Source organism: Macrosteles quadrilineatus, unplaced genomic scaffold (genome assembly GCF_028750875.1).
Source record: "Macrosteles quadrilineatus isolate MER2022 unplaced genomic scaffold, UCM_ALF_1.0 Scaffold_8__2_contigs__length_117827958, whole genome shotgun sequence".
In the NCBI taxonomy this organism is placed as follows: Eukaryota; Metazoa; Arthropoda; class Insecta; order Hemiptera; family Cicadellidae; genus Macrosteles; species Macrosteles quadrilineatus.
The window spans coordinates 70,414,016-70,426,329 of NW_026542601.1; the positions used below are offsets into that span (position 1 = coordinate 70,414,016).

Sequence of the window (12,314 nt, forward strand, 5' to 3'; positions counted from 1 at the left end):
TATTGGATTCTTACGTCAATAGTCAAAGCTAATTATTTACTCAATGTAGCTACTGCATTTATTTTTATATCAAATCCAAAATAACATAAAACATAATAAATTGTTACATTTGTTTGTAAACCCTAATTAATTGGACTGAAATTTGGCATCATTGCCACATTGCGTCATCTTTCATTTGACCACGTTCATGTGGTCTACTGATGGAATTAGTTCAAGTTTGCTACACATTCACATTGAAAAAGGGGGTACAAACTTAGTGAAGCCAAAAGATAACTAGATACAGTTTTAATAAACTCCAAAATGTACAAAATATCCAATAATTTATCTCTTTTCAATAAAGATATCACTTATACTTAACTATTATTATCAGATTGGTACTAAATAAAATATTTTAACAATATATTATGTTGACATGGACTAATAAATATACAACTTAATGAGAAAGCAAACTTTTGAAGTGAAAATAAAACATAAATCACAGTGCATTACGTGAGTTAGATGTTTTTAAACAAGAAATGAACTCTAAAACATTCTCAATATTTTTTTTATTACTGTACATAAATATTACATTACAAACAAATAATACAAAACAATATACAAAAATTTGAAGTTTTCCCATTCAAATATATCATGAACTAAATTGGCAGTGTTGTTTTGATAAAAATGCCATATATAAATTTGTAAACATACATGTACATGTAATAATATCTGATTGTAAGTGTTAATAATCGTGATGTGCATTATGTGTGCATAAAACAAAATACATGATACAGTTTATAAATTTATTTAGATAACTTTAAAAGACACACCTTTAGCACCTTCATAAGGTAATTCCATCCTTCCTATTTGCAAACTCTGTGATATGTTTGAGGACAGTTTAATTAGTATCCAAAATCCATCAATGAGCTAGTTATTGTATAATATAAACAACTTGTATTTACCAATGAAAATCTTCACTGAATTATCTATGGAACAAGTATTAACTGATGTATTAATGGTAACATAAATCTTTATTGCACGCAAATCCTTTATGTAAGTCAGCACTAGCAGTATTGAAAAGCACAACATGTCGAATTGAAAATACACTAATCTAAAAATGCACATTGCTATTTTTCTTGTCATGTGTCTTTAGTGTTAAGTAGATTCGATTAGGCACTTTAAACCAAAAGGCACTTCTCGGTAGACTTTGTGCTGAAGAAGCGTAGGTAGGGATGTAAGGCAAGCGTGGGATACTATTCTACAATATCACACTGTCTAGTAGGTTTTGGGCTCAGACTTGCATCAGAGTAAGATTTTAATAAGTGAAAATAAAAAATTGTTTTTCAATCAATGCAATACAAAAGGTGAACTCCAAAAAAATTAAACGATTTAAATCTGCACATCCATTTTGCTCCAATACATTTTTTTAATGTACTTAAATTCTACAAACTTAAACACCAAAATTACCCTGTCGCAGCAAACTTGAAAACTAAGCAGATTTTTATTTGATTTTATTGGACTTTTTCTAAAATATTTTCCTAAACTTGACAGATTTATTTCATATTTAAATAACACCCATATATAAATCCCAAAGTACCCATGAACTTTTGAGAAAACTAAAAGTCACACCCCCATAAACCCTATACTGAAATGTTCGTCATGCCGAGAAACCTTGCGCAAAACTATCCATTATTTCATAAATTGGCCTTTAAGGTTGTAATTCCTTTTTAAAGGGAACTTTCCATATACTGTACCTTATGTTAAAAATACCTCAGCTGTACTTATTTGTTTGTTATTCTTTCAATTTATTACCTTATTAAAATCAGGTGTGATTATTTGTTGGTATTACTGTATTCTGTTTTGTTTCAGCTTAACTATCAATAGTTTTATTAATACTTATGAAGTCAAACGGGGTGAGGCCCGAGGGTTACAGCTAGTTGGATTTAATGAGTACTTAATTTTGCTACTACAAGGAAAGAACAAGTGTTTATTGCTAAACTATTAATAGATTGGTTTGTTGGTATGAAATAAATAAATTTGTCAAACTTAATCAAAATTAATCAACAAACAAACAAACTACAACAGTTTACTTTTTCTTTATAACAACAATATCTCTTGCCCAATATATCTCTCACACACACAATTGATAAGGATAGACAAGCTGGTCCAGTCTGTCCCTTACTACCTGTGCGGTCGGTCAACTTATGTTAGAACAGGCCTGTTTTAAAATGTTTCAATGTTTCTCTTTGTACTTTATCGAAATTTTGTTCGAGCTGTACTGTGTTAACGTTTTGACGATGTCTACAACTGATCAACTCTACAAGTATCTGAAGCTGACGATGGTGTTTTAACACCGAAACATGTCTTAATTTGATAAAAATTGTTGAGCTGTGACAGGATAATGTAAGTAATTTAGTCTTACATCCCTACCTTATGGATTGGCGTTTTAACACCGAAACATGTCCTAATTTGACAAAAATTGTTGAGCTATGATGGGATTACGGTAAGGTACCTAAGTAATTTAGTTTTACATTCTTACTTTATGGGTTACTACTTTGGCAACGAATTAACAATGAAAATTGTAATCATAAACATCAACAAAAGATAGTTTTAAACCAAGTAAAAGAGGTTTTTAATTTATGACTGGAGGACAGTGAGATGATATACCTCGAGCAAAGCACGGTCCCCAGGTATTTTTATTGAAGATTCAATTAAGCAAATGGATATTGCTGTCTGTAGGTTTTCTGCGGCAGGGGTATTTCTTTACTGCACTAAAAATATTGTAATGCTTCAATAGACCTTGTAAGATTCTCAATTGAAACATCGCTTCTAATCATTATGTATATAGCACTGCTCAAATATTCCGATGAAATTGTCATGAACTTACAAAAAAATTCAGCAATACCTCTGAGCCCAAAAACCTAGTTTACAAATTACAAAAATATTTGCAAGGAAATATCTTAAGTTAACCTATCTATATACATAGCTATACACAATGTCTATATACACAACAGGAGTATTTCATCAAATAGTTTCTTTCCACTATTGAGATATAAGAAAGAATATAGACCAACGTGTTTAATTTAATTTAAAAGTTTGCAATAGTTCATCACAGGCTATAATTTTTTTCCATAGGTAAAATTATTTTCCATTTGTTCTAAAGTTTAACTGGTAAAGCAAACCAGTAATGAATATGGTATTTCAATTAAAACAGTTAATTTCATGCTAGATACTGTGGTTTTCTTACCAAATTAACATCACATATTTACAAACCAGACTTATTGTCTCACAAAATTAGCACTAACATAAAAGTTACTGAAATTATTGTCGACAGATAAAATATTAGTGAACTTCACTTCTACAAACTAAAAAATAATTATACCACCATCGATTGCATTCCAACTTCAGTGAGGTATTAAAATATCAGTGCTACCAAATACTAACAATAAAACACTCATTAACACATCTCCTTTATAAAAATACTCTTAAAGCGGGCGAATATAATTTACAAAATTCTAACAACTGTCTGGAACTGGGTGTGAGGGTTTACTTTGATCGAACTTTAAAAACAAATATTAAAACTGTTTAAAGCATAAATAGCAACACACATTTACTAGATGATAAAATAAATCAGCTCTATGAGAATATTTGTTTGCGTTAATAATTAAAAGAAAATCTATGAAGGTTTAAGAGCCAAATTTGTTCCAAACCATATCATTGGTAAAAACACACTTCCAGTCCCAGACTATATATATATATACTATAATATCAACAGTGGCGTGCTTGCGGTTATGTCGTGTTACTCGACGGCAAAACCGCACGTCTCCTCGACGGCCTGTGTGAGCTTCTCTTGGAGACGCTGGTAACTGTCATACGCTGGGAGGTCGATGCGGTTGAAGCAGGTGTGCGCCTTCGGTAGGTTCTCTTGAGGTGCGTCAATGACATGAACAGTGAATAGTCTCGGGCCAACAGCACCGGTCGAACCTGTACACCAAAATGCATTACTATATCTTTATAAGTACCACCTCCTCAATATCCTTACTATCCACAGGCTAATACAAATTACCAAGGTAAAAGTTGGGCCCACAACAACTAATTTCCACTGCCTAATGCTTTGAATGTGCTTTCTGCTGCTGCCAGAAAGCAAATCAAGTTAGAGTTATGGGTTCTCTTAAGAGTCCTTGGAGGCTATTGGCCATCTTGGATTTGCCCGCCATGAGAGCAATATTAATTTCAAGCAGCTGCTGAAGTGTTATATTTTTTCAAACACCAGAGTGATTGTAATTTAATTATCTAGTAAACCGTTAGATTAGAAATTTTCTTTGTAGGTTTTAAATTGTTTTACGAGTTAGAAGGTCTAGGCTCCAAGGACTCTTAATATGACTGGATGCTTATCTTATGATGAAGCAGGGTGGAAACAATGCTACTTAGCAAGTTGTACCTACGTGGGGAAGCTATGACCTCTAGCCAGCTTGATCAGGTGCCATGGCGTTGGTGTTGGAGATTAAAATCTTAGCTCTTCACTATTAGAGGAGGGAAACTTATTAGTTTAACTAATACTGTAGTATGACCTGATACTTCCAACTCACCCTGTAATGCCTTAAAGCCCTGTAGCGGCACTCTGCTGCTCCCAGTCACAAACTGCAGCAATCTCGCTCGCATCTCCTCACTGTACGACTCTACTATCTGCCAGAACCACTGGACTACTGGCGTCTCTGCCGTACAGTGCTGCCAACATAAAACTCATAAACTACACTCCAGTATAAAGCTTGTACAAACTGAGCGCTAGGCTTCAGTGTCTGAAAAATGCTTCATCATTTTACATAAAAAAATTAAAAATGTTGTAACAGCAGAGTTTTGGTAAGCTGGTCCTTGGTTTTAACCTTACTTGATTGATTATCTTATCTGTGTACAACTGAGTTCTGTTGAATCGCTACAAATATTTTTTTGTGGTATGATGGTTTCAGAATAATGTATATCTCTTTATCTCATACAGTAGAACCTCAAATATAGTTTTGAATAGTGTTGTTTTTGTTTAGTCTGTTTGTGTTATTTTGAATGTTACTTGTGATGATGGTTTTAAAACATGAAAAATAAATGGTATCAGCAATCTGACACATACTTTCTCCCATTAGCTTGTCAATATCATGGATGAGAGTAACTATGATATTTCATAGGTAAAATCACAAAAGTTTCATTATCTTTTGAACAGTAGTTTTAACAGGAATGAAGGGATGCACTATTTTGTTATAATTATAAGGACCATAACAGAAGAATTTAAATCAGAATAGATTTTTTTTTAAATCAATTTTTCTGTTTTTTATGGGAAAATAACATAAGTTACAATAACTTATGAACAATATGTTTTACAGCAATGGGGGTTGCACTATGTTGTTTGGAATTATAAGGATTATCACATACTAATTTCAATCTTAACAGGTTTCTTTCGAAAATAAGATTTTCTCCTATTTAATGGGTTTTTTTTATGGGAAAATAACATAATTTACAATAACTTTTGAACAATATTTTTTACAGCAATGGGGGGTTGCACTATGTTGTTTGGAATTATAAGGATTATCACATACTAATTTCAATCTTAACAGGTTTCTTTCAAAAATACGATTTTCTCTTATTTAATGGAGGTTTTTATGGGAAAATAACATAATTTACACCAACTTTTGAACCGTAATCTTTACAGAAATGGGAGTTCTGCCATTTTGTTGAGAATACAAAGGGCTACAACATACTAATTTTTTATCAATATTGTTTGGGCCATTTTTGAGAAAATTCAATTTTTCCGTAGTTTTAGGGGTTTTTATGGGGAAAACAACCCTAAAAATAAAAATTTCAAAAAAATGCCTTGAGATACCACAGATTAGTACCTACATACCAAATTTCATCAAAATCGGACGACAGGTGTGGTCTGTAGCTCTGTACGCATCCAGACACACAGAGACACACACACGCATCACAGACATCACTCCGAAAACCACTTTTTTGGTACCAGGGGGACCCAAAACGGATATATCCACTCAAAACTCAAACTCGAAAATTTTGACGAAAACAATACCTTCTCCATATACTATGGTATAAGGGGAGAAAGTAATAGTCGTTTGAACAAAAAACAAAAGCCTAGAATATGTTTGACAATGGACAAACATTAGGAATTAATGATTTTGAACACTTTACACTGGTTTTAAAAATATTATCATATTATCCAACCTTGACGCAGTTGGTTTAGGTAAGATGATTGAAACTGAGCCGTGACTACTTTCTACCAACGAATGTCACGACTCATTTTCTGTTACAGTGTTTAAGTTGTTTTTATATAGTATGTGTTTTGCCATGTTCTGTTCAGACGACCCCCGGTGAAACTGTTTGCCACGCACTTCTTCTTACTCCTGCCATGCAGTAATCAGAGGTTGCATGACGTTGACAATGAAGACTTCATAGAAATATTTACACATCCATTTTCATCTGTTACCTTGTGTAATATTCCTTGTGTAATATTCCTTGTGTATATACCTTGTGTATATTCAAAGACAGTTTTTTTGTTTGAATTTTTGCATTATTTTCAACGCTATGGAGTAATTAAACAGGCCGACTGTGCCTGATGGGGCCCCCGAGGAGAGCCATCTAGCTTCCTTGAGCGTCGGCGGAGAAACTTATACTATTCGGGCCTACTTTGGAATCTGGCCCCCTCTCCGCCCAGCTTCATGGACCCTCCGGTGTCATCTGCCTGACCCGCCAAAACCGTACTACACAAGTTTTGTGAATCGTTATTATTATATAGAATTTTTTTGTTAATTGTTGCTGTTGCCAAATGGACTTTAGGTAAAAAAATTTAAGCACAGCATTCTAATTATTGTTATTGTTCTTTCAAATTTTATTCTCACTAAGTTATTTATTAATGATTTGATTTATTTATTCAACTAGGGGGCCCCTAAAAGGTTAATTTTGACAAAGCCTAAATTAATGATTGAAAGGTATTTTTATTGTTATCACTGTAATTTGTTGTTTTATTTAGAAGGAATTTAAAAATTAGTAGAAGCTTTGCACTGACATTGTTTTGATAACTAAGGAAATGGCTGAGAGCTAGTAAGATAGATGAGGACTCTAAATTTTTTGAATTTTTAAATTTATTGAACTGCATGTGTTATTGTTGATAATTTTTTTTATTGTTTTAAAATGTTCATTATAGTCTGTTCCTCTCAAACAGAGAGTTGTTCTTGAACCTTCCCTCCACGGTTTTTCTGGTTGTTAGGGAGATTTGTGAGCCGCTCCTTGTCCCTGCACATGGGATCACGCTTCCAGTTGGTTTGCCTGGGTGCAGGTGTGAGGGCGTGGTTCAAAACCGTTCTGAGAATTTTTAGTAAAATATATTGGATACCCAAATTGTTTGAGAGGACCTCTCAATTCGATATAGAGAATAGGTATGCATGCCTCTCTAGTTTAACACAAGTTACTCACAGAGTCTTCAAAAGTCAACTGATATATATCCATACACAATTCTCACCTTGAGTCTGGTGTTGGCCTTCCAGTCCTGTATGTCTATACTTCCCAGGCCTCCTATGATGAGTTCCAGTTCTCGTTCGTCAAACGGCCTCAGCAAATGAGCAGGCACTACCTCCGTGAAGCCTTTCTGTAGTGAGAGGAACTGTTGTTCTATACCTCGCATGAACCGGTAGTTGACATACAGCCTGGACATGACAACAATGTATCAATCATGTGCATGATTGAAAAAAAAAAAACAGGTACCTATACACAGGAACTATTCAGGATACCGTAATTATCTTTTGCTGATATTTTTCTTTAGTGACCTAACTGAGAATTTCTAAAGATGAATCTCTGATTGATAATGATGCCAACTTTATGAAAACTCGTTGCTAAAAGTTGATATGAATACTAATGAATTAGTTTAAACAATTTTTGGAGTAGAAGAAGAGTGAATTTGAAATGAAGTTTGAGAAAAGTGTAATGGGTGATTTTCATACTTGGCACTCTAACTTATACTCTCAAAGCTTACTTGACATATTCTTTCTTGTTGTCTTCTGTGACAGCAATTTCCTTGCCACCAGTTTTCAGCTCGTGAACTTTCAAAACGCCAAAACTATTCACCTCCACAGCAAATGTTGTATCAATGACACCAGTTATGTCATTTTCCCTGCAAACAAATCCTAAATGGTTAGGGGTATCAAACGTTTTCCAAATTTTTAGATAAAATCCTTTTATTTGTTGGTAAAGAGAAGGATGTATGCTAATGCTGGTTTTAATATTTTCGGTACTATACAAAATATTTCTTCTCATAAAATTTTTTATATTTGAATCAACATTTAAGTGTGTCTGTCATACTATATTTTGGTAATATAATTAGTTCATACAAATACAGAGTTTTCTTATATATTCTTACAGGTACAGTACAAGATTTGGTGGATACCTTGTGAGAGGTCCCAATAGCTTGGGAAGGCTTAACCGTCATAATGTAATCGTTGATAGTAGGCTAGGTAGTATTAACAGAACTATTATGGAGTTTATAGTACTTACCAAATGGTTAGAAAGAAGGCCAGGAGTTCAATACTAATAAAAGTCATAAGCATTTCAAAGCCAAACCCATCTGTCATTCATTAATCATTATTGGGCTTTTAGTAATTATTCGGGCTAAAGAAACAGCTGATCTTAGACAGTATCAAATCCACACAAAGGCATATTACTCTATGTTCCACTCATATTCTGATTAAAACATTGTGTCACTGTCTTTTACCCCTTGCGTTTTTAAGCCATTGTAATTTTTAACGTCTTTTGTTAACTCTGGTCTTGTTAACATCTAACATTTTCTGCTAATATAATGACAAAAGGAGTGTAGTTTATCCTCCTTTCTTATGAATTGACTTTTAATTTTTTAAACAATTAAATTGATAGTTTCTACGCCATTTAATCACTCACAACATCCAAGTGAGGCTCCTATGCAGTTCTGGGTCGACTCCCTCAATGTCCTCCAGCGTGATAGGCTTGTTGAGCAACATCTTGTAGAAGGGAGTGGTGAACCCTCCGTCCACATAGTGTCCGTGAAACACAGCCACGCCGATGACTCGGCCAGCAAAGTGGAAGTAGGACAAGTGTTCCTAAAACAATAAGCACAGAAATTGATTGACATATTACCACAGCTTACTGTTTACAGCTGTGTTAAAGACAAATTATGATTTTCTTCTGTTTAACTCACCAATTCAATACCTGCATCCCTAGTAACTGTGATAGTTAGTACAAAAAAGATACAACAAATTCTAGGTAATGTTGAGTACCTACAAAGTTTCTAGATTAGCAGTAGACATAAATGATCTTTGTCAAAATTCCATTCAATTTCTAAAATATTTGTACATTTTATAAAATATCAAGGGAAAAGGTCAACACTTTTTGGAGGGAACAAAGCCACAATTGTCATAATTGGATCAGGCTGGCTAATTTCATCAAAAAAATGTTAATTAAAAAAAAAATGCACAACTTTTTACAAGTTATTGAGCTAATTTGCCATTAATAACAATTTAAATAAGCAGTGCTTAACCCTTTCAGTGTTAGGCCAATAATTTGTATTTCGTAAGACTTTTTTGTTTGCCTTTTAATTCCATTACCTTTTGTTGAATTTTAACTGTATTGTTGTCATTATTTTATTGATTGGGCTAATTTTGATTAATAAGACAATAAAAAACATGTAACAAAGAAAAGTCCGGGTATTTGTAGTAAACATTAAATAAAACATTGTTTTTGTTGTAAATTTCCAAGTTTTCTTATAAATTGTAATGTTCTAATAGTATTATTTATTATTTTAAACAAACATTTTCAAAAATCTAAAGAAATCTAGCTTACAATGTAATATTGAATTTAACCTTGATTTAGTTTAACAAAGTTATTATTATATAGAAATTTTAGGAAAAATAGTTTATTGCAGCAAAGCCTCAGTAACACAATTTATGACCACTGTTGTGGTTCAACTGAAAAATATCATCTAAATAGTCCGTGACTAACTAGGGCCACCTTGTAACACTTTGAACAACCTGCTGTAGCGCTATCTGTTTGCAATCGTTGGCGTCAGCTTAAATACCGGTTTTTGACTCCTCAGTCTCCAAGCACAGATAGCCGAGAAGGCTAGGGCGTGTGTCACTTGGCCAGTGGCATTCGTTTGCTCTGGTTTGATTCCCGTCCTGTGTGGCAAATAATTGTTGACCTGTGTTTTTAGCGATATACTACAACCACTGGGACATAGTGAGGTGTTCATAATCCTTGCTTTAGACACACACCTTGAATCATCGGATCGGGGGAATCTTTTAGACTGGGACGGGTGGCGTCGTCCAATAATACGGCTACTAGGAGGTCCCGAATTGTGGATATCTATAGGCATGCACTGTGGATGCGATACTCTCTGGTGTGGATTAACGTCCGCACGAGTGAGTACTACGACTATCCGCAGTACTGTCCTGGTAATTAGACCAATTCTTATATACCAAGGTAAAAATGTGGTTCGGATTCCACTACAAACTGTAGGTCCCTTAGTTGCCATAAGCTGTATGGGTTATTAATTAACAGCTGTGACTAAGGAATATGTCGGCCTTAGTCACTAACAAGACTACAAGATCGCGCCACTAATCTCCATTCATACTTGGCTTAAAATACCTACTTTGTATGGTCGCCATTTCATCGAAAAGTATAAAGTATAAAGTGGTTGTTAGTGTATCCTTTAAACATGCAGGTCACCAATGGCCGTTCTCAATACACTCTGTATAGGAAGAGAAAGTAAAATCAGTCTGGTTGACTGTGGTGCTGACTGGGATTAACAAAACTTGCTTGCTCCAGACTTGGATTTTTCTTTACAGTAACTATATCCGTAAAGTTATGTTTTTAGGAGAAAGCATTTAGCTTGGATTAAATTAAATATAGGATGGAGAGGACACAGCTAACTCACCTGATGACAGGTTGCAGACGAGTCAAAGAAAACATAAAATATATACACACAAACATAATAATACTTGATATTTCGCCTCTTTCATTTCATTTCAATACGCCTCTTTCACTCATCTGCAACCTTTCATCAGGTGAGTTAGCTATGTCCTCTCCATCCTATATATTTATTTATGTCCCTAAAGTGAAAATTGATAGTGAATCTTCTACATTAAATCAATAGTTCTTTCCCCTTTAAAAGTCATTGAATTTTTTCAACTGGCAAACACATTTTTATGTACAATGTAAAGAGGGAAATATTTCGCTTTCCTTGTAACTACTGAGTGACATGAGGAAGGGTGCTATAAGAACAAACCATGTATATTTACCGGATTGACACTGCTGTCAGGGTTGATCTGGAGGGTGTAGTTGTCTTCTCTGGAATACTGAAACAGTCCGTACTGGGGGTTCAGCATCTCATGACTGTAACACAGAATAAACACTTGATTACTCGAGGAGTTTATAAGCTGCCATACCACAAGTGATAGCTGCTGTTCAACTTGAATATACGACTACAGCAATAACAATTTGGTTAAAAGGTTATGAGGTTTTAGGTACACGTGTCAACATTGATTGGCCAGCCGCATAGGGGAAAAAAAACACAAGTTCTGAGCTAATGCACAGAAAAGGCAGCCAGCACTACTGGCAATAAGAGCTGCTAATACAGCTGGCTTGAGACCAGGGGTTTTAAGGATTTTGTAATAGAAAGGTTTAACAGCAAGATTACCTTACTGACTAAATTGTATGAAAATGCACAAAAAAACATAACACATAGAATTTTTGGAGCTACTAGCTTCGTCATCAGTAGTTGGAGCTGATAGCTTCAAAAATTTGATGAGTTAGGATTTTATTTATGCATTTTCATCAATTTTAGTCAGTAAGGTAAACTTCCTGTTAAACCTTTCCTTTACAAAAACCTTAAAATTTGGTTAAAAAGTTATTCTTTTAGAGTAAAAGCACTTGGCTTAGGAATACAAAAATTACCTCAGAAGGTAGAGCCATTCCCTAGCTACACCTCCATAATCCAGTCCTTCCTCCCCTCGGAACTTCACCATCAGTCTCTTGCGCATATCCTTGGGCCGCATCTTCATCATCAGCCTATACGACTCCTGCGACAAGAAAAACCAACAATGTATTATAATCTACTACTAGCCTTTTATTGCTAACTCCATACTGGTTCACATTCAAAGAATGTCATGTGAGGATAGACGTCTTACATGATATATCCTATGCGTTGAAGATTTAGCTGCTTAAATCAGATACCCAATCACACTATATTAAAAAAATATATTTTCAGGGAAAAGATATACATTTATTTTGCTGACACTACTGTCTTTTAATTTTCT

General features: G+C 34.3%; 1 protein-coding gene across 1 annotated transcript in view; it reads right to left on the minus strand.

Annotated features, from left to right (window-relative positions):
* Positions 1-380: 380 nt before the first annotated feature.
* The window catches only part of LOC128999793 (E3 ubiquitin-protein ligase SMURF2-like), a 32,950-nt gene continuing 21,016 nt past the window's right edge, over positions 381-12,314 (minus strand). Inside the window, exons 11-17 of the mRNA XM_054426472.1 lie at positions 11,953-12,077; positions 11,298-11,391; positions 8,923-9,101; positions 8,006-8,143; positions 7,496-7,679; positions 4,569-4,707; positions 381-3,963 (exon numbers count right to left, since the gene is read on the minus strand). Coding sequence (XP_054282447.1) covers positions 3,779-3,963; positions 4,569-4,707; positions 7,496-7,679; positions 8,006-8,143; positions 8,923-9,101; positions 11,298-11,391; positions 11,953-12,077 — 1,044 coding nt within the window. The 3' untranslated portion in view covers positions 381-3,778. The remainder of the gene's footprint in view (positions 3,964-4,568; positions 4,708-7,495; positions 7,680-8,005; positions 8,144-8,922; positions 9,102-11,297; positions 11,392-11,952; positions 12,078-12,314) is intronic.